The following is a 22,660-nucleotide window of genomic DNA, read 5'->3' as shown; positions in this document are numbered from 1 at the left end:
TTTTACATAGCTAGTGTGTTTTCTGTGTGTGTGTGTGTGTTGTACTGTGGCTTCCGATGTGGATTGCTGCTGTGTGCTGAAGGTCCTGGGAAGCCTCTTGTTTTCACAGACCTCATGTAGGCGCAGCTTTTCAAACAGAACCTTTAAAATTGGCAGGAAAAAAACTGAATCCACACAAATGCACACCTGACGTATATGTTAGGTTACAGACGGTTCTCAGCTGAATGTTGCTGGTAATGAGGAACATCTGTCCAGCAGCTTGATGGGCCTCTTGCTCTAACTGCTTCATCTTTGCCTGGTCAAAAAAATACAACATGAGTGACACCCACGCATACAACACATTTGACATCATGAGAGAGGGGAAACAGGACAAAAGGAAAATTGACTCGTGGTGAAACAAGATAGAGCCGGCAGACTTGAGCAGAAATTGTAAAATATGTTCTTTTTCTTGCCCCAAAGGAAGTGCCAGACTGTATCATAAATATTAAACACAAGCCCCTCAGGGCTGGAAACCACACACACACAAAGATGCAGCCTTGGAAGGAAGAGAGGTGACCTTGACGGTTAAGCTCATGCAAACACACCCGACTCAGCACCTGCTGTGTACATGTTGGCTGAGGCAGAAATTGATAACACACACACTTGAAAGAAAATACTTTTCATCTACAGGTATACCTGTATACGTTTCATCATTTATAAACTCAAAACAAAAGATCCAGAGATGTTCCTCCGACATCTTATGGGAGAATGCAAGCGGGTCTGTGGGAATGTTTCTGACAAAGATTGACTCGATATTAAGGATTAAAATTTGATCATTTATGTACGTGTCTAGGGCTGCATGATGGTCTAGTGGTTAGTGGTTGGCCACAGTCACAGTCTGGAGATCGGGAAGACCTGGGTGCGATTCTCCCTTGGGCATTTCTGTGTGGAGTTTGCATGTTTTCCCCGTGCGTGTGTGGTTTTTCTCCGGGTACTCCGCTTTCCTCCCACATTCCAAAAACATGCATGTTAGGTTAATTTGAGACTCTATGAATGTGAGTGTGAATGGTTGTTTGTCTATATGTGCCCTGCGATTGGCTGGCGACCAGTCCAGGGTGTACCCCGCCTGTCGCCCGAAGTCAGCTGGGATAGGCTCCTGCATGACCTACGACCCTAATTTGAAGAGGCATAGAAAATGGATGGATGTACGTGTCTAAAAGTGCCAACTGAAGCACTTTGTGTTCTGTGTACCACTCAACAACAGAGATTCATCTCAAGAATGAAAATTGCAGATTTTTTGTGGATTGTATGCAAAATGAAAAATTTCCTCAACAGCAATTACTGCTCAGAAAAACATTTTTATCAAAATGTTTGAAATATATTTGGTTATGTGTACTGGAATAGTCCTATCAGGTGCTCTTCATCAAACAAACTTTCATGCCAAAAAGAAGAAAAACTGGAAACTGTATTAAAATACTTTAAACTAAAGGTATCGAAATCTTTGTCATCAACTGATGAAAATGTGGTTGTGTAAAAACATTATTACATTATTATTTGGGTTAAAAGACACTTTACTGTATCATGCAGGAATGACATACAGCAAGATTTCAAAGTATTTCACAGGTAAACAGTCAACAGTTCAACGATACATAGTAATAGGATGAGACACGGGCAACTGTTAAATATTTGAAAAATATATTTTTTTTATCTTTATTTCAAAACCAGAACTGAGCGTTTTACAGAACACTGGTTAAATAAAGACATTTCAGAAATGTATTTGTTTATCAGAATTTCATGAATAAAAATACCAAGTAAAATACTATATTCATCAACATGTCCATTCTGGATAACAGAGGACATGTCCTGAGTAACAGAAAATCTTTGTTTTCCAAGGGTGACAAAAAAACAACAACACAATTTTCCTGCCAAAACTTGGCCAAACAATGGCCCAGCTAGCTAAAACACACAGTGGTGTGAAAAAGTGTTTGCCCCCTTCCTGATTTCTTTTTTTGCATGTTTGTCACACTTAATTGTTTCAGATCACTAAGCAAGTCCTCCTGCGTGGATCTTTACGCTCCTCGAGTTGGAAGCTAAAAGGCGGGGCAATGCAGCCCGCAGTGATGAATGAGGAGAAAGGGTCTGCTTCACAGGAAATTTCAATTTAAAAAGCTACCTAATGGAAGTCTGGATAAAACTAAAGTTGTGTGTACATATTGTGGTGATGAATTGTCTTTTCATCAAAGCACGAGTCTGAAGAACCCCCTTTGGGCAAAGCATATCTTTGCAATGCCAGCAAGGACACTAACAACGTGGGATCAAGCCCTGCATGGTCGTCAAGCTTCATCGGCAGACTGCATGTGGCTCAGACTTATCAACAAAAAGACACAACAACCTAAACCTCATACAGTGGAACTATCGTCGAAGTTGCCCTGAAGACCACTGGACAAAAGTAAGTAGGGTCCCATAATTTCCGCATGAACTGAATCGGCCGCTAAAAACAGAATTTACTGTTAACTCTTTCAATACCAAAGACGTATTTATACGTTTTTATAATCGCGAACGCCCGACCCCAAAGACCTATTTATACGTCTTTTATGTTGTTTTGCACGAGAGGGAAATAGAGGGGATGACACAACTGCACACTAAAGGATGTCACTTTTTCAGCAGTTTTAAGCCATAAAATCGGCCACAAAGTGGCAGAAGTGCATTTGATAAGAGCTCGGCATGTGAATTTGAAGGAAAAAAAAAACATACATGACAGCAATGAGGAAGTGGAAAAACGTGGAGGAGTGTAGCGTGCAGAAGGTTACGCATTGTAGGGAAATTTTAACGCATGCGCACACACACGCACGCACGCACAATTCAGTTCCAAATGTGGAAATTGTAAATAGTTCATGGTGTTATATTTTAATAAATAAATCATTATTGTGATGTAAAACAACCATTGTTTGTGTTGTTTATGTTGTGGTGTAGTTGTTTACATATTTGAGCTCTCACAAAAGCAAAACATTTGTGTCAAAATGAAAGTTATGCTTGAAATGTATCTTTTCACAAAAGATGTTTTTTAAAATTTTATTTATATCTTTTTTATTTGAGAACTGATATTTTCCTGAAAATTACGACATTACAACTAGATTACTAGAACAGAAAAAGGTAGAAACAAACTTTTTTTCTGATAAAAGAGTGGAGTCTAATCATTCTTTTGGTTCCATGTTTACATAGCCACAGAATACAATATTCTGTGTGCCTTGAAAGATCAGTTGAAATCATTGAAAATGGCCGGTAATGAATGGGTTGTCTTTTGAAAAATGGCTGGGACTGAATGAGTTAAACACGGAATCTCACGGATATTGACATATTGTGAATGAATTCATATGATTCATAGCGGCATATCAGCCCCCTCCTGAAGTAAGTCTGGCCTTCAAAGTAAGAGTGGCGCACATCCTGTAATAGTGCTAATTAAATAAGGGTGTCTTAAAAAATAGCTTACATTAATAAAACGATTGCACTTGCATCTGCAAGTACATCTTCTTTAACCACAAGCACAGATACGATCATTTAAGCATTCTGTAGCAATGAAAAGTTAGAAAAATACTGGGAAAAATTGTCTAATGATGTGTTGCATCAATATATGTAAGGATTTTTGGACTTATTTTACATTTTATTCACTGACACTAGAAAACCCAATCTATGGTGATAAAATATGTGTAAAAAGAAAAAAACAGAATAAAAAACATTAAAATGGAAACAACTGAATTTAGGAAAAAATAAAAAGTAATTAAAACATCACATACGGGGGAGCGAAAAGGTCCAAATATCAGCATTTTAAGAGACTTACGGACCTTTCAAGCCGTTGTCTGTGACTCTCAGCCGTCTTGAAAAAGCTGTAGCTGGTCACATGACTACACAAATGCTTTTTGGATAATATTATATTTTAACGTCTCTTTCCCAGGGAGGACATTAGGGAAACCCAAAAATGCAGACAAAAGAATTACTTCGGTAAAAATGTAAAAAAAAAAAAAAAAAAACAACCTTGGGTTGTTACTGTATCAGTAGGCATTAGTACAAACATCACCACAACTATGCCAAAGTAGATGATTAATAACGTTCGTAATTGTTTTGACATTTTGTCAAAATTTATCAGATAGATTTTAAGCCCGGACGTTACTCAGGAAGGACATTTTGGTACTTTTGAGCACCATTTCCCCTTAAATTTTTTATTTCTTAAAAGTAGATGAGGAGTGAGTTGAGTACTTTAATGTAGTGTTTTAAAATGTTTATTTTTTACATAGATATGCTTCAGATACTGAAATTGAGACATCTCATCTTTTCACCAATATACTGTAATACTATACTATTTACTGTACTATACTATTTACCTGTATATACTCTCTATATATACTCTACTGTACATGTCTTTGCTTACCCCCAGCAGGTCTGACATGTTCTTAACAACATCTTTGTCCACGTGGATGCGATGGCTCTCCATTGCTGAAACACAAGTAGAGTGAAACTAATTATCAGTGTTTTAATTATTCTATACTGTAGATATATAGTTAGATAGAAAGTGGGGATGAGCAAGTACACCACTATCTGTATCTGTTCACCCATCTAAATTATCTGTAGCAGCTGTACTCGGAGTGGGCGTGGTTTGATCAGAAATGGGTGTGGCTTAAATTGCTACATTATTTTAAGCCTGAAATTGACATGGATTGATAAGAAGTTGCTATATTTATTGTTGATTATTTAGCTATATGTGTGTGAAGTTGGTGATTTATGCAAACATCCGGTGATGGCAAACAGGGAAATAATCTGTCAGCCTTGTTCAAGTTAGTTTTCTCAAAAGCAATTTTCCCACTGAATTTATATCACCAGCCAAAAGAGTGAATACATAAGTAGTTACCCAATAGTGATTTTCCTTCATCACGATTACGGATAATGACGAGCTGTACTCGTTTCATGCTCGTACTCGGCAAAAATGCATTATCTGTAACGAGTATCCGGCACATGATAGATAGATTAGCTACTATTGGCTAGTCAAGGGTGTACCCCGCCTCTCGCCCAAAGTCAACTGTGCTCCAGCATATCCGCAACCTTAGTGAGGATAAGCGGCATAGAAGATGGATGGATGGATGGATGGATGGATGGATGGATGGATAGATAATCTCCAAGACAAATTCACATTTCCAGCAGTGTACTTTCAGGGGTACAGTGTCTTGGGATTGGGGTGGTACATAGATACTTGGTAAGGAATATCTTCTGTGTCCTGAATACTTTATTTTTACAGCACTTGGAAGCATAGTAATTAAACCTCAGGTGTAAATTACACCTTGAAGGGCACAAATGGCCAACTTGGTCATTGTACCCCTCCTGAGAAACCATTGGAGATAGTCACCTGCCAGAATAGGAATCATGTTCAGCTCCATGTCCGAGTACAGCTTCCAAAGACCGTGGCTCTGGACACACACATGTATACATGCAGTAGATGAGTGCATGTGTGTGTGAGATAGATACAAGACACAAGGTAGAAAATATCCAATTCTAACCTGAAGTTTAGAACAAAGCTCCACGTTGAGCCAGTAGAGGGAGGAGAGGTCTGAGATGACCTGGAAAATTGAGACTGACTACATTGTGCCAAAGTCCTCAATTAGCAGCATGCGCTCTGATAAGAAGGCAGTAAAAATCTCAAAAATGTGTAATTTCCAGCAAGTCCATTATTAGCAGTATTAACAACGGCCCTCTACTTAGTAAATCATTTTCACGTAATTCTGCTAGAAAAGAAAAAAATAATACACTAGAAATACTACAGTAGCATAAATGTTGCAGTTTTTGTGTTTGTTCGACTACATTGTGGCTTTTCTACAATCAGCAGTGTGCGCTCTGATAAAATAAACAAAAAAAGGCTCCATAAAATGCTACAATAGCAGAAATGCTGCCGTTTTCTGTTTGACTAAACGCGCCATTTTCTGCAGTCAGCAGCATGGGCTATGGCAAGAAAGATGCAAAACAAATGTCAGAAAATTCCCTAATTAGAAGCGTAAAACAGTCCTGTACTTTTAAGTTGCGAAAACAACAACTAAGGCTACTAAAAACATTACAATACCAGAAATGTTGGCGTCATGTTGTTTGACGATGTGCATATCTCGTCACAGCATGTACAGTGGTGTGAAAAAGTGTTTGCCCACCTCCCCGAGTTTTTTTTTTTTGTTTTTTTGCATGTTTGTCACACATAAATGTTTCAGATCATCAATATTAGTCAATGACAACACAACTGAACACAGTTCTTAAATGAAACTTTTTATTAAGGGAGAAAAAAAATCCCAGTGTGAAAAAGTGATTGCCCCCTAAACCTAATAACTGGTTGGTTTACGCTTAGCAGCAACAACTGCAATCAGGCATTTGCGATAACTTACAATGAGTCTCTTACAGCACTGAGGGGGAATTTTGGCCCTCTCGTCTTTGCAGAATTGTTGTAATTCAGCCACACTCTTGGTTTTCCAGCATGAAGCGCCTTTTTAAGGTCATGCCACAGCATCTCAATAGGATTCAGGTCAGGACTTGGACGAGGCCACTCCAAAGTCTTAATTTTGTTTTTCTTCAGCCATTCAGAGGTGGACTTGCTGGTGTGTTTTGGATCATTGTCCTGCTGCAGAACCCAAGTTGGTTTCAGCTTGAGGTCATGAACAGATGACCGGACATTCTCCTTCAGGATTTTTTGGTAGACAGCAGAATTCATGGTTCCATTTATCACAGCAAGACTTCCAGGTCCTGGAGCAGCAAAACAGCCCCAGACCACCACACTAACACAACCATATTTTACTGTTGGTATGATGTTCTTTTTCTGAAATGCAGTGTTACTTTTACACCAGATGTAATGGGACACACACCTTCCAGAAAGTTCAACTTTTGTCTCGTCAGACCACAGAGTATTTTCCCAAAGGTCTTGGGGATCATCAAGATTTTTTCTGCCAAAATTGAGACGAGCAATCAATTTTTCACACGGGGCCATGTAGGTTTGGATTTTTTTCTCCCCAGTATTAAAAAGTTTCATTGAGAAACTGCATTTTGTGTTCAGTTGTGTTGTCATTGTAATATTGAAATTTGTTTGATGATCTGAAACATTTAAGTGTGACAAAAAAATAAATAAAAATCAGGAAGGGTGCAAACACTTTTTCACACCACTGTATGTTACGTGTTGTATGTAACACTGTGTCGTGTGCGTCAGATAGTATGTCATCAGGTCCCATTATGGCGTGTGCATAAGTGCACATGCATGCACGTCATGTCATGTTTGATGCGTGCCGTCACATCACGTTGTGGGTGCGTGCACCAAATCACGTCATGCCATTTGTGCATATCCCGGTAAAGTCTCCTTGTTACCTGCCACAAATGACATATGGCGCTTGGAGATTATCCTTCCCCTGCAGAGGTTTAGCTCGCTATAGTTTTCTGAAATTGATTAGACTTTAATGTAATCAGTGCAGGTCGTTTCTGCGATTGACTGGCGACCAGTCCAGCATACCCCCGTGGCCCTAGTGCGGATAAACGGCATAGAAGATGTATGGATGGAGTGAAGGCAGTTTACCGGTGTGATACTCCGGGCGGGTGCTGAATGTGATGCCCTTAAATGTTTGTTAAGAAGGTCCTGGTAGGTGGAGCAGGGATCTGCAGGGTCCAGGAGCCACCCTGACACCTGAGGGTCCTGGATATGCCAACCTGACACTAGACAGAGAGGCAAAACACAACTGATTAAAGGTAACAAATGGTATTATCACACATAAAGGTATGCTATCATATTTGTGTGCTTTGCCTTGTTTCCAGCTTATGGGCTGTCTGTACAACTGCAGAGCCGTGCAAAGCAAATCCTTGGCTTTGTAGCACACAGCCACTTGGGATCGAGACAGCACCTGTAGCAGCAGGTCTCTGTGGTGCACAGATATTTTTTTAAACAAAAATGCTACACAAACACGAGGAGGCATGAAAAACATAGTGACACCTGGTGAAAGTCCTGTGTGTTTGTTGCGTGTGTTGTTGGGCCCATGTCGGTGTGCAGTCCAGTTTTAGGTAGAGCAGTAGGTCCTTGTGGCCGAGTGAGTCCTGCGGTTTGGTGCTGTCCAGATCATTCTTAAGAAGTAGGAGGAGGCCACACACTGCCGGAGTAAGCCTCTGTGCAGAAGAACCAGCATGAATTTGTCCATAAAGCAAATATAACTTACATGTATCAACTTACAGACCCTGAGTGTAACTGAGTGCTCCCATCTCGGTACACCATGGTCAGCAGCAATGCATGAGCCTGCCTAACCAACTCAAACATTTGCCTTTTCTCATCTGGTTTCAACACCTCTGCATCTTTCACTTTAGGGTCAGAGGTCAACATAGTGGCCAGCCAGCCTGGTTTTGAGTAGCTGTAAGGAGCGCCGTCATTGACCCGTCTCTGTTGCAGAGTACACAGACCAGCTGTCTTCTGTGGTGGTTTATGCAAGCAGTTAGTTGGTGCTGCCATGACTGAAGCAGGATGCTGAGAGGAAGGGGGCAGGCGTTGGCAGATTTTGTGGGGAGGGATTTCATCGTGAAGCAACTCGTGCTTCCTCTTCAAGGACGCAGGCAAAACCGGATTCTGGGATGAAGGTTGACTGCTGTTTTGTAGTCCATACATGGGTTTGGAGTCCTGCAATGACATGTTTGGTAGGCAAGACGTGGCTGTGCTGCTTCCAGTGTCAACCTACACAAGAACAAAAGGTAGTGTTGCCTGTGATCTTATTTTTTGACATGCTGGCACTGTTATTAAAACCCTAAAATTGACCCCAAAAGTCAGATAGGCTTGACATTTCTCACACAGCTCTACAAAAGTCCCACCGCAATGGGGACGGACAAGCACATGTGTGTGAATTCTGAGCAAGATTGAGCCAAAAACATGGCTGCCATCAAGCAAAACATCTTAGCAACTATTTGGCCGTAAGTCATTCAGCGTTTGTCTAATGAATACAAGAATGAGCACAATGCAAGGAGGAGGGCCAGAAAGGATAAGAACAAAGACTGGACAACGTTGGGGGCCTTACTACTGGAGGACTCCAAGGAGTGGACTGGAGGATTGGCTACTGACTCCAGGTTCGTACTGGTGGATGATGGGTCTGTATTCACTTTGTGCTTTTGATTTGATGTTGTTACTGTCTTAGTTTTACACAATACATAATAGTAATAAGCTGGCGGAGGGGGGTTGTTAGCATATTGTAGCCTCGTGAGGAGCAATGCAAGGTAACGTAGTAGAAATTAAATTAGTAAATTGCAATATATTTTTTAATTGTACTTTTTCTAAAAGTAATGCTAAAATCTCATCTTGTCTTGTAGACCCAATCTCGTGTATCGTAACACCCCTATTGGTCACTCTCGGCTGTACACAGTTCCAGCTAGACTTCTGTTAAAAGTATACCAAGCATTTATTCTTCTGTTTTGCTACTTTACATTCACGTGAGCTTAGCGATTAGCATGGCTCCCTTTCTCCTGCTCTCTTGCTCTGTGTGTAGCTATTCCTACAGTGATAATGATACTTGTAAGAAATTAAGCTTATTTGCTGCCATGGAGGTGAAGATTAGAAACTTATATAAGATCCTCGGCACTTGGCAAGACATACTTTAGCCACACTAGCTAGGCGCACTACACTGCATTGATGACGTATTGCCGTCTGTTGGAGCAACAACATGCATTATCGCGATAGAGATTTTAATTCTACCGTCCTATCGTAGGCCAAATTTATATAGTTTCTATTATATATCATTTATATTGCACAACCTTACATTGAACAAGTTCCGTTGTCTGAAATTGTCTGATGGAACAGATTGAGTAAAGGACTCAAACAATGCACTAACATGAGCGATTTCAAGAAACAATACAAGCAACTGATGTTTATGAAGTACAAGGAAGAAGAGTCCTTAACCACTGTTTACAACTACTACACTTCTTACTAACTCTTCATTCTTTCCGAGTACAGGTAGTGTCTGTAGGACCAAATATGTTTCTGTCCACTGTCAACCCTTACTTCAGTGACTATTTTATATTTATTATTATGACTGTATAATTTATTTATGAAGACAAGAACCTTGACTCCTATTTACCACATTGTATATTATCTAATCATTTTCTTATGCATTTTAAACTAGCAAATAGGAAGTGAACAAATGTATACTAAGTTCCCAACTTACAAACATCCGACTAGCGAACATTTAGAGATACAAACACAAGCCTACTTGTCTATATTTTTATGTGTTTTGCCTTATAAGTCCATATTTATTTATATTCAAGTCCATATTTCACATGCTTGACCACTAAAGGGCACTGTGACACTGCTAATGGGACCAACAGGTGATGAAGACCAGGGGGAGGAGACGTGAAGAAAAGCTAAATTGTAGCTGTCCGATGCAACCCGGCACAGCTTGTGATTAAAGTTTATGAAGAGTTAATAGGCCTGCTTAATTCGACACCACCCACAGAACACTACCTCTTTTAGAAGAGTCTAACGACAACGACGATTTGTCCTTTTTTTCAATATCTCCTCCTCCACCACCACCAACGATGTATGCTCGACCACTCCTCTTCATAGGTAAATAACATTTATCATTACATATTATTATATCATTTTTATTTATGTTTTTTTCATTAATTATCCTCGTTTAATATTACTACTGCATCCAAACTCATATTTACATACTGTACATACACATATAATGTACAGTATATGTATACACGTACATGTAGTACCTATATAATTGGTAATATTACCTTTTCCCCTAAAGAACAATTCGACTTAAGAACGGTCGTCTGGAACCAATTGTGTTTGTTAGTTGGGGACTTAAGTGTATTGCAATTATTACAAAGTAACGTATTGCAATTGATGTGGAACAGATGGAAGGTGGGATTAAATAAGCTTTGCATCTTCCTACTCCTTTTTGGACATGCAGAACTGTGAATTGAAATACATATGTGATGTAATCCAATGTAACTTGTATGCATGTTCAAAATAAATTAAACCATTACCAATAAACCATGAAAGATGTACAAATCCACTTAAAGAATTCCAAAATTTGCAACAGCGTTGAGTCCACTACTGAGACCATTTCCTCAAAACACACCACCATCTTTGCTTTCCCTTCTTCTGCTGCAGGAAACTACGGTGCTAAAAATTGTCTTTCAACCTAAAAACTCAGCCGGGATCTCTCACTTGTAGCCTAATTAACTCAGTCCACATTGATTATATATAACAAAAAATATATAACAAAAAACCCTAATCCTCTTCAAAGCAGCCACCAACTCAGGACTAATCACAACAACGAGCTTCTTCACAGATACTCACTTGCTGCTGGGCATTCCCATGCAGCGTCATTGGCGCTGGGCAGCATTTTCTCCCCAGGCTTTCTGCAAGAAGAAGAGGCATTGTAGTATCTGATCATCACTTTACAGACACGCCTGGAATCAATGAAACAGCAAGGTTACATAAGTATGTGTGTGAGTGTCCGCAGTGTCAGGACAAGGTCAGCAGATGCCATAAAACCTTGCAAAGGTTATATATAGATACACACACACACACAGTAATCCCTCATTTATCACAATCAATTCCAAATCAGACCGTGATAAGTGAATTTCCACAAAGTAGGATTCCTTCTATATAAATAGAATGTTTTGTAGTAAGAGCATAGAAAACCTGTTTGCAACCTTCTAAATATGTCTTTTAATGCAGTGGAAACTGTGAGGCAACTTGGCATGGGCCGTTATGAGATTCTGACAGTAGGATGACCTTAGGCAAAACTATCATGGTGTCACGGTTCGGTATTATATTTACGGCTCTAAAATGTGTTATTTTGAAATACCTTTATTGAAAAGTAGAGAAAAAAAACTTCATTTCAAAACAATACAACAGAACTTGACGAAAGTGGAACATACCCACTGTATGTATTTAAAATAAATAACTAAAAATAATTGAATATTTTCAAAATAAATAAATTGCAGTTCTTAATGCAAACTCAGTGGACAAAAACGTCAAGTTCACTCGTGAGAACGTCAAAGACAATAAGTTGCCTTTTTTGGACAGTGATGTCCACATTGGGGCCTCCATCTTGGGGTTTACAGAAAAAACCCACACACCGACCAATACCTACTTTTTGACTCACATCACCCACTGGAACACAAACTGAGCGTTATCAGAGCCCTACAACACAGAGCTGATCATGTTCCCACCAGCCCAGAAGCCAAACAGAAAGAGCATAAGCACCTGAGGGATGCCCTCAAAACCTGTGGATACATCACCTGGTCATTTGTAAAAAGTGCATCTCGCTCCAGAAAAAACAAAACTTTTTTTTTAAACAAACATGACATACCAGTACACTTCAAACCTGCTAACACTTTGAGACAAAAGTTGGTACACCACAAAGACAGGACACTACATACTATCTGGTGTATGCTGTCCAGTGCAATGAGGATTGCACCAATTTGTATATTGAGGAAACACGCAGTTTCCTCAATGTCACAACACAGACAGGCTAACTCTTCACCTCAAACAGAAACAGCACTCTGACAAAATTGACACAATTGTACATATTCAGGACAGATAAGATAGATGGTTTGAAAGCGGAGTGAGAGGCTATCTACATTAAAGTTGAGAAACAATCTCTAAACAGAGGGGGAGGTCTATGACATTATTTCTCCCCCACATACAATCCTGTCCTTTCATCCCTTCCTCAAAGATTCAATCATTTAGCCTCTAACAAATAAACAAGGCATAGTAATAACAAAAGTTATCCTTTCACTTGTCGCAGCTAGTTATGCAGAAAAAAAGTCAATTGTTTGATGGCTCTGCTCCGCGTCCTGAACCCCACTGTAGAAATGCGTGTTTTCTACACTTTTGTTTGTGAAAGTATTATTTCTTGAATTTGAAAATGTGCCGATTGCTGAACCTTTTTAATGTTGCCTTGACTTCGGTTGCATTGTCTTTTGGATAATCATTTTCATTTCTTGTATATCTGTAATGTTTGATAGCAAATGCTAACTGGATGTACAACGAGCGCTATGTAGCTATTTTGACTGACATACTACTCAGGTTATTTAGATAACTATTGAGGAATCATGTATAATTATCTTTATTGAATGATAACTGTTTTGACGGCCTGTAAACTTTGACACTGTAAATGTGAAATACTTATTAGTATGTCGCCCTCTAACGGTCAATTCTGCATATTACTAGCATATACAGTATTGGGCTGTATTGGGGAATATACTGTATGTACATTGTTGTCAAAACTACATGATGACATGACTTAAAATGGAAATAATCATAATTAGTCTATATGTTTACCTGTATAGTAATGCAACTTATCAAAACCATGTCTGCAGGCCACCAGTGGTCCAGCTGTGACTTTTGTCTGAAGGGTTTCTGCCTCATTGACGCTCCTTTGTGCTTGTAGCATCACTTCACAGTCATGTTCTGCATTTTTAGTTTGGACCTCTTCTTTTTGCACATTTAACCGATTCTCTGTACACAAACATGTGTCCAAGTCACTCTTTGTAGATCATTTATGCATCATTAGTCCTAAATTTGCCTCCAAACCTGCAGTGCATGTGTTGTGACTACTCCCAAAGCTTATTTTGAGAGTGGGCTCCACACTGCGACAAGTACTAGGGAACAATAAAGCATGCAAGCCCTCATCCTTTGTAGGATGGATACTGGGGAGGGAACTCGAGCTTCTGCTATCGGTGAAGCTGAGGGAGAAAAGACACCTGTTTACAGACACACACACACACACACACAACACAAAACAAATCAATCTCATGTAATTTACCAGCATCCATCCATCCTTCCTTCCTCATTTTTGGTGAGAGTGCTGGGAGCACACGATGACCTCCTGTTGCTAGGATACCTCCCAGCTACATACAACAAAAGACAAAAAACATCACTCACCTTCATTAGAACAGACCAGCTAAGCGACGATGATTACACTCCCAAAATATTGTATATGTGTGTATGACTTACTGTGTCGATGTCCGGCTGCTCCACTCTGGGCCTGGAGAACAGCTAGGATCCTCTGGGCCGCCTTGGAAAGCTGTCCACTGCTGGGTTTCTCCATTGAAAATAATTCTGTTTTCTCTCTCTATCAGGAACCAAAAGAAATAAATGGAGGAGTAAAGACAGACACACATTGGACTATCGTAAACTACAATAACACAGAAAAAAGCTTTTTAATAATTTATACAACATCAGAATGCTTAGAAATGTTGTCCTTTATTTATTAGATGGCATGCCAAAAAAAAAAAAAACATTATAAGACACCTTGGCAACTACAACAAAACAACAAAAAAACAAGGTTAACATCATAACAAACACAAGAAGGTTCATCCTTGTAGATGTCACTATTGCTGTCCACTCCTCAGCTTCATTTTGCTTTCCAGGTCCTCCACTACTTTCCGCAGGAGTCTGGCGTCTAAGTGGAAATAGATGTAGAGATCCCTCTCCTGTTTGAGGAGGGAGTTGCGCTCCAGCTGGGAGCGCTTGGCTTTCACCTGGCTCATGATCTCTTGCATGACCTGTTGCAAACTCTGCAGCTGTGACTCTGCGCCTGCAAGTTTTCTGGTCAGCTCCTGTGGCCAGGGGGGAGAAATCACACCAAGACATTTATATTCAAGATCATGTTTTGTCAAATGACATCCAACCCATAGCTGTAAAGTGTGCATCTTTACAGTATTTGGTGTGTGTGGTTTAACAACAAAACACATGGTGCTTCCAGCTCCCAGTAGTAGAAGTAGAAGTAGTGTTGTTATATGTAAAACACCTCTATGGTTTGTGATGTCAGCATTTTCTTTGCAAACTATAGAATTTTTGGGCAAAGTTTACCTTTTTTTTTTTTTTTTTTTTTTTTTTTTTACCAAATATCATATTTTTTAATAGTACAACATAGCTCAGTGACAAATTTTCATGGGAACAACATTTTTTGTGACAAAATATAGTGGGTCTGAATCTAGTATAGATTTTTATGATTAAAATATAGTTTACAGTCAAGTATATTATTTTTGTGACTAATTGGTGTTTTCAATTCTCAGTACTGTATATTATTTTTGTGGCATTATACAGTGGTTTTGAGTCAAGTACAATGGTTTTGTGGCAAAGTATAGTATTTCCTTGGCAAACTGCAACATTTTTATAGCCTGTCGCATTTGTCATATTTGGAAAAATATTGTGTTTTTCAGTCAAGTCCAATTTTTATTCAAGACAATATATATATATGTATACACTCAATTATAGTATTTTGCATAGTGGTTTTGAGTCAAATTGTACTGCGCTTGATGGAGATGAGGGTGATGATGATGGTGTGCATAAAATAAAGGAAATCCAACCCACCTGTGCATTTGGACAGAGCAGCTCTTGGTTAGTGATGGCCATAGAACATACGTGTGGACCTAAGACCAACTGCTGGAACTCTGTGTACATGACCCTATGGAGGGCCTCACAGTGGCCTTCCAGTTGTGCCACAGAGTAGTTCTGCTCCCAGCTGGCAGCTGCAAGCGCATCACGGGACACCTGGAGGTTGCTTGCTAGGTCATGAGCAGCCTGGTCCAATGCTTCGAATGACTGGAAAGGCTCTGCTGCCCCCTGGGTTGAATCCAGGATATGGAGGAGTCTGTGGAAAGTGTTTGGACAGGTGAGACACCAAGAAATGCACAGTCTCGCTGGATTTTCCTATGCACTGCATTGCTGTGCCACCTAATGGGGGAAAATTGGTAACCTTCATTGATGATAATATAATATAATCCTACTACCTGGTCACTGCAGTGTCCTTGCAGCTGATGATGGGACTCTGCTTTGTGTTGAGTGCCAGCTCAGAATGCCCCAGAGCCTGCATCCGGAGGGACACGGCTTTGCCTTCCTCAACAAGTCTGCTGCTCACGTCACTAAGATGCTTCAGGCATGCCTTCCAGTTCCTCAGCTCCACTTCCTGGGCCAGGAGAACGATGTCAAAGGAGGCCTTCTGGCGTAGCAGGACATCACGTACCTTGTTGGATGAAGTGACAAGGATTTGACTTTGGCTGTTAATTTCCTCCACTAACATTAAAGGAAAAAAGCAACTGGGGCACACAAACTTGATCTTGTCTGGATGTGAGGTAGTTCTGCCTGGCCAGTTGCAGGGCCAGGTCTCCCTTCACAATAGGCACATTAAGCAGCCGCGCTGACTGCCGCAGTGCAGCAGGCACCGGCCCGTGGAGCAGAGCTTCGAGTTCTGCCTCCACAACTTGCAGCTCCTTCCTCGATACCACCTCGCGCACTTGAAGCAAGGAAGAGTTGGAGATGCTCTGGTTGCGTAAAAGGCAAAAAAAGGACCCTCATGTAAGTGAATGCATCACAAGATCATATACACTGGTATGTTTACCTTGCAAGAGGACTTCTCAGCGAGCCAGTCTAGTCCAGCCCTGACGCTTTTCTCCTCGGCAGTGGTTTGTATCAGCTGATGCTGGGCCACAATGTGAGACCACTGAAGTCTGGCCATCTGGGTTCTTCTTTGCTCCACGACGCTCTGTTTGTTCTCTTTTTCTTCACCTTCACAAGAGCTGAGGTCCAACAGCTGAAAGGAGCAAGAAGTCTCGACGATGTCCGAAATGCCTGTGAAGAAGTGCTTCCGGGTGAAGGCCGAGAGTGTTTTGGTGTTGAGCTCTTCTTGATGCAGAAATGGATCCAAGGAGAGCTGAGACAGAAGAGCTGTTGGCCTTCTGCTAGTAGACTCTCTTTTCTCTCTGTGCTTGGCTTCCGGTTGAACAGAAAGGTGAGACGCAAGCCTGCTCACCTCAGCCGTGAGGCTTTGTAACGCGGTGTTGGTATCTGCATTCTCAGCTCTAAGAAAAGCGTTGACCTCAGTTAGCTTGGATGCAGCACTCTCGGATTCTGCGACAAGTCGAAAGTCAAAATCTGCTCGAGAAGTGGCCGCGACCTGCAGCTTCTTATAACGCTGCTGTTTCAGCTCTTTCTCCTTACACAGTGACTGCAGCTCTGTTTCCAAGTCTTCTATGGAAACACCCGCCTCTGCTGCAAACATGGATGTTGCACTGTTCTCCTCAGATGGTCCGATGGTTTTGAGAACCTCCCCCAAAGCTGCTTCATCCAGAATGGGTCTGCCAGACTTGCTGAGCTCCTGAAAGGCACGCGCTTCCTCCATGGTCAACACATTAGTCCGGTTTAGTGACCGACAGACAAAACGCAAAAAGTGGAGGTTTTCCGGGGCACAGTTGAACAGCCAGTCGAACTCGTAGGCCTTCAGCGAGGATGCATCAGGGTAGCCCAGACGGCCCATAGCCTCCACAAACTGACGACCGTTTAACATGGTGCTGATGTTGCTTTCCTATTAGTTTTATTTAATTGTTTTTCTGAAATGGAAACACTATTTTTCGGTACAATATGACAGCATATGTCAAATGCCATACACAATGAGACACGTACACTTGTGTTGCTTTGAGAGAATAACACAAATAGGCGAGTAGAGAATTTATACTCGAAAAAATAGTATACTGAAATGTACTGTTACCACACCCTGCAAACTCATATTTCTCCTGACATTTAAAGCTAAGTGGTACTTAGCTTTAAATTATTTACTTCTAATAATAATAACAAGAATAATAATAACTGTGACGTCTCCACTCACCGCTTCCACTAGCTTAGCAACTCACGTCTGCCACTTAGCCCGCGCCAACTTCAAACACCTTACATCATCATTAAAGGACTGGGGCCAGAGATGATGACGTCAACATTTCCAACCAATCACATGCGGTTTAAAAATTTTGTCTTCCGCCCTTTCTTGTTGCCACAAAAGCACCACAATCCTCAAGTTAAAAGTGTGCTGCCATCCTCCGCAGAGAGAAGGAACTGGTAAGAAAAAGCAGAATGGGCATGTTTATTCGTGACTTGTTGCTGTAGCAGTACGTTTGCATTATGAAATCCGTCGTTTTAATATTCTATTTCGATGTTAAAGGACCCGCTAAACTCACTTTTTTAAATGACTGAAAATCACGGTTTTCCACATGATGTGTATGCAGGCAGGCGTGTTTGTGCAAGATGAAAACATGCATTCTCCCTTTAGGATTTTGTAACATTTTTATGTAACGTTATGTAGTATGAAATCTACCTCAACTTACAAACCTTTTTTTAATACTGGAATGCATTGCTTAAAAATATGTGTGAGATATACACTATTTGTATCATCGTCTTTAGTGCCGAGAAAGGTGGAATCATGGTTCAAGCTAAGGCATGGATCCTGACCAAACATTTTGATGGCTTCCCCAAGGAAAGCAACTTCCAGCTCAAAGTGGAAGAGCTCCCGGAGCCTAAAGATGGAGGTGTGATTTTTTAAAAATATATATATATATATTTATATTTATATTTTGAAGTATGTCAATTGTAGTATTAACCTCTACTGAACTTTTCTTTTTTTTTAGAGGTGCTTTTGGAAGCATTGTTTCTCAGTGTCGACCCTTACATGAGGTGGGTGCAAAGTAAGCAGTCTGTGTTACAAGCATACTGACATGTTTGTTTGTTTGTTTGTTTCCTCAGGCCGTTCAGCCGCGTCCGCATGAAAGAAGGAGATGTGATGATCGGAACTCAAGTTGCAAAGTAAAGAACACAAAAGTTGCGTGTGTGGAGGAGAGCACAGCTTGTACATGTTATTTTACACTGACTCTGGAAACAAACAGTCCAGATGTTTGTGGCTGACTCATTGGGATGGAACTAGAATGCCTTTGATCCATCAGTGTGACAGATGTTTCCAGTGAAATCCTCATAACAATTTTTTTTCTTTACCCGTAGAGTGATCCAAAGCAAAAATGCAGAGTTTCCTGCAGGGGTGCATGTGGTTGGTCGTAGTGGATGGAGAAGCCACACAATCTCTGATGGCTCCGGCCTCATCCCCATCATGCCTGACTGGCCTAGGGATGTCTCACTGTCCCTGGCTCTTGGCATCATCGGCATGCCTGGGTAAGGAAGATAGATGTTCATTTCAAAGTTCAAAGTCGTAATCATTGATGTTCTTATCTGCTCTTTCCAGCCTGACCGCTCTGTATGGAATCGAAGAAGTCCTTGGACTGAAGGCGGGCGAGACCCTGCTGGTGAACGCAGCAGCGGGGGCGGTGGGCTCCGTGGTGGGGCAGATCGCCAAGATTAAGGGCTGCAAAGTGGTGGGCTCGGCCGGGTCTGATGCCAAGGTGGCTTTCCTCAAAGAGCTGGGCTTTGACGAGGCCTTCAACTACAAAACGGTGGCCTCCTGGGAGGAGGCTCTGAGGAAGGCTGCTCCAGAAGGATACAACTGCTTCTTTGAAAATGTAAGCTTAAAATATATATAATTTTTTTTTCCCCTACTGCTGTCCTAACTTTGAGTGTTCGATTAAGGTGGGAGGCCCCTTCTCAAGTGTGGCCCTATCACAGATGAAAGACTTTGGAAGAATAGCTGTGTGTGGAAGTATATCCACATACAACGACACTCAGCCTCAGACAGGTATGTACTGTAACGACTTTTTCATTAGAAGGGAAATCTGCTGGCCTGCGGGGACACGTTTACATATTTGCCTCGTGTCTTTCCAGTAGAGGGCAACATTGTGCTACAGCGAAAGGAGACTGTTTACTTGGACATTCTGCTTATTTGATTGTTTTGATTTTCTCTCCCTCCCTCTCTCTCTCTCTCTCTCTCTCTCTCTCTTTTAATATAGTATATTTTGTCTTTTTCTCATTGAAAAGTCAGGGGGGCTTATGACAAAAAGGGCATAAAACACAGAAAATATTAAAAAAAAATAACTTAATATACCTGGTGAGGAATGAAGTAGTTGTTGATATACAGTGGAACCTCGGTTTTCGAACACCCCAGTTTTCATATACAAATGTTGCCTCTGTTCTAGACCAGGGGTGGGCAAACTACGGCCCAGGGGCCACATGCGGCCCGCCAAGCGTTTGAATCCGGCCCGCCCGTTGCTTCCAAAGTATTTAAACCTTAAACATACAAGGTGGCAAAATGACTTGCAAGGAGTCAGAGTCAGTCAGGCTGAGACAACCTTTTGATGGTTTAAATAGCTTTTCACATGCAGCGATCCAAACAACCACCTCACCCATGGTGCCAAACAAACACAAGTCAACAAATATGTGACACACAATTTAACCTACACACTGCACCGTCCGGAAAGTAAAAAAGGAGGGACGTTCACATATTTTTTAATCGTCAATGTTTTAGCATTCATAGTTCACAATGTGTATCTCATCCTTAATTCAGTAGAAAAAAAATTCAATTGTTGTTTGATGTGGTCTGATGTTTAAAGTGCTCCTGAAAAAAGGCACATATAGCAGATTGTATGACACTGTAATTCCAAGTGGACTGTTGGAATTATAAGCGTAAAATAGTGTGCATGTATCAAATATATAGTCTAGCCCCCCGGACAATTTTTTTAACTCATTAGGCCCGCGAGTCAAAAAGTTTGCCCACGCCTGTCGTAGACTGTCTTGGTTGTCATACAATATTGCGCATAACAAACTTTTACCCTTTGGCACGTTGAATCTTGTGGTATGAATAAAGATGTGGGCGGACTAGTCCTAACATTGCTTTTTTATCCAGCCATCTTGGATCACACAATCAACACCAAATTTTGCAATAGTTAGTTTACACAAAACAACGGTATATTGTGAATATATATATACAATATATATAATATACTGCTAAAAAAATAGAGGAACACTTCAAAAACACATCAGATCTAAACTGGGGGAAAAATGATCTTGAATATCTTTCCTGATAATAAGTGGGTGATGTATTAGTAACAAAATGATGCCACATAATTTGATAGAAATGAAAATGATCACCCTATAGAGGAGCGAAATCAAAGACACCCCAAAAATGAAAGTGAAAAAATGATGCGGCAGACTGGTCCATTTTGCCAAAATGTCATTGTAACAACTCAAAATGATTCTCAGTAGTTTGTGTGGCCCCCACGTGCTTGTACGCATGCCTGACAACTGCTAATAATGAGACTACGGATGGTGTGCTCATTTTGAGCTTTCCCCAGTATCCCTAGTATCATATATAATATAATACTAACTTTAAGTCTTTCGTCACTTTACAGATATCATTAATATACAAGTTGAACAGTTTTGGTCCCAGTATTGACCCCTGGGGCACTCCACACGTAATATTTAAACTTGCAGTTGCTCGTAGCTTTGTGAAAACATCCTCCACGGAGTCATTGCGCTGAGAAACTGTTATTTCATGGTTTGTGCAATTGTTCAGACCTTAACCACTGTCATAAAATCCTGTGCACATTTACTAGTCAGTGCATCCAGTCAAGAAACAAATGCCAGGCTAGTAGCTCAGAAAATGCTCTAAGTCACAGCACTGTGTAAGAAGACCAGCTCTCATTTAGCACACAATATAAATGAAACCTTCAAAATGAAAGCACAACACAATCCTCATTTGCACACACAACAATGAACAACTTCTTGTCTGTTTCCTTGTGCATTGTGCTCCCTGGCCTAGAAATTAAATAAAAACCTTTTCGTGCTTAATGATGTTTGTCTGTCTTGTTAGGGCCATTTCCACACATGACCATGATTTTCAAGCAGCTCAAGATGGAGGGTTTCATGCAGAGCAGATGGGAAAAAAAGCATCCAGAGTCCCTCAGGAGGCTGATGGGATGGCTGAAAGAGGTTTGTCCATATGTTGAAGACAAAACACAATGTTAGATTGGTGTCTCTTATTTATTTTTCAGTTATATGGTTATTTAGTAGTTCTACCTTGGTCCTCTTGACAGGGCAAACTGCAGAATCGGGAGCACATCACAAAGGGCTTTGAAAACATGCCGGCTGCTTTTATGGGGATGCTACAAGGAGAAAACACCGGAAAGGCCATCGTGGCAGTCTAATGTGGAACCCAGGAACCACTAACAGTATTAATCATTGTTTAAGCATGAAGGACTACTAACCAACATGATGCCAACATAACCCCAGGTCTTTTGCCATTTATTGTCTTCAATTATTGGCGCTCATACTGCTAGGTTGTCTTTACATGATTTAAAGATGAAGGCCTCTGGCTTAGTGGATCTTGTTTGTGTTTGATCTGGAAATAGACAAGCCTGTAATTTGTGGCTGATTTGAATTTCAGTGGGCTGTGGTGATGAGAGCATTGTCACCATGGTTACAAGAGACGCCGTTCATCTGCTATTGTGGCCAGTTACAGCTGTGTGAAGCCGCACAACAACATATTGCACTGTGTAAATTCTTCATTTAAAGCATGAAAATCAATAAAAACCTTTTTTAAAAATATTCAGAATGAGTCAAACTTTTAAAAATACTCCTGCCGCAAAGAATACATAATCACTTGTAGAAATTATATATATGGGCCATACATTGACCTCGTGGTTAGCATGTTGTCTGCACAGTCAGAAGATTGATCATTTGGACCCAAAGTCAGCTGGGATAGGCTCCAGCTTACCCGTGACCCTTATGAGGGCAAATGGTGAAGAAAATGGATGGATGGATATTTCAATATATAGACACTCCTAATAAAAATGTTAAGGCCAATTGAAAAATAGCAAAAATGTACATTTTGCAATTTATTGCAAACAACCATTCAACTGAAATAAGAAAAAGATCAAAAGTTTAATAGCTAAAAAAAAACGAAACACCCCC

General features: G+C 40.6%; 3 protein-coding genes across 7 annotated transcripts in view; 1 reads left to right on the top strand and 2 right to left on the bottom strand.

The window, feature by feature from the left end:
• Nucleotides 1-17,727, bottom strand: part of poln (polymerase (DNA directed) nu) — a 38,667-nt gene extending 20,940 nt beyond the window's left edge. Inside the window, exons 1-15 of one of the 4 annotated variants that reach the window (XM_054753966.1) lie at nt 17,649-17,727; nt 13,997-14,114; nt 13,806-13,890; nt 13,574-13,725; nt 13,322-13,498; nt 11,327-11,388; nt 8,210-8,701; nt 7,976-8,145; nt 7,790-7,902; nt 7,565-7,701; nt 5,526-5,585; nt 5,375-5,435; nt 4,406-4,470; nt 212-295; nt 46-141 (exon numbers count right to left, since the gene is read on the bottom strand). In XM_054753966.1, coding sequence (XP_054609941.1) covers nt 46-141; nt 212-295; nt 4,406-4,470; nt 5,375-5,435; nt 5,526-5,585; nt 7,565-7,701; nt 7,790-7,902; nt 7,976-8,145; nt 8,210-8,701; nt 11,327-11,388; nt 13,322-13,498; nt 13,574-13,725; nt 13,806-13,890; nt 13,997-14,090 — 1,848 coding nt within the window. In that variant the 5' untranslated portion in view covers nt 14,091-14,114; nt 17,649-17,727. Of the gene's footprint in view, nt 1-45; nt 142-211; nt 296-4,405; nt 4,471-5,374; nt 5,436-5,525; nt 5,586-7,564; nt 7,702-7,789; nt 7,903-7,975; nt 8,146-8,209; nt 8,702-11,326; nt 11,389-13,321; nt 13,499-13,573; nt 13,726-13,805; nt 13,891-13,996; nt 14,115-17,648 lie in introns of those variants that run through there. The other 3 variants (XM_054753967.1, XM_054753969.1, XM_054753970.1) reach the window with 3 other exon arrangements.
• On the bottom strand, nt 13,961-17,683 carry haus3 (HAUS augmin-like complex, subunit 3). Its single transcript, XM_054753971.1, has 5 exons — nt 16,386-17,683; nt 16,099-16,308; nt 15,778-16,010; nt 15,359-15,638; nt 13,961-14,601 (listed from the first exon to the last, which is right to left on the bottom strand). Exons 1-5 carry the CDS (start codon nt 17,328-17,330, stop codon nt 14,374-14,376), a joined length of 1,896 nt encoding a protein of 631 aa, XP_054609946.1. The 5' UTR covers nt 17,331-17,683; the 3' UTR covers nt 13,961-14,373.
• Nucleotides 17,728-17,785: 58 nt separating the features above from the next.
• On the top strand, nt 17,786-22,287 carry LOC129168000 (prostaglandin reductase 1-like). Of its 2 annotated transcripts, none has more exons than XM_054752750.1 (9): nt 17,786-17,872; nt 18,215-18,339; nt 18,439-18,484; nt 18,554-18,613; nt 18,806-18,973; nt 19,044-19,317; nt 19,385-19,490; nt 21,561-21,679; nt 21,784-22,287. In XM_054752750.1, exons 2-9 carry the CDS (start codon nt 18,234-18,236, stop codon nt 21,892-21,894), a joined length of 990 nt encoding a protein of 329 aa, XP_054608725.1. In that variant the 5' UTR covers nt 17,786-17,872; nt 18,215-18,233; the 3' UTR covers nt 21,895-22,287. The 2 variants fall into 2 exon arrangements, with proteins under 2 accessions (XP_054608725.1, XP_054608726.1); XM_054752751.1 differs by lacking the exon at nt 17,786-17,872 and adding an exon at nt 17,899-17,922.
• Nucleotides 22,288-22,660: the final 373 nt, after the last annotated feature.

The sequence above is a fragment of the Dunckerocampus dactyliophorus genome, chromosome 15 (genome assembly GCF_027744805.1).
Source record: "Dunckerocampus dactyliophorus isolate RoL2022-P2 chromosome 15, RoL_Ddac_1.1, whole genome shotgun sequence".
Lineage (NCBI taxonomy): Eukaryota > Metazoa > Chordata > Actinopteri > Syngnathiformes > Syngnathidae > Dunckerocampus > Dunckerocampus dactyliophorus.
Note: the sequence above shows the minus strand (reverse complement) of the source record. Positions and strands in the feature narration are given on the sequence as shown.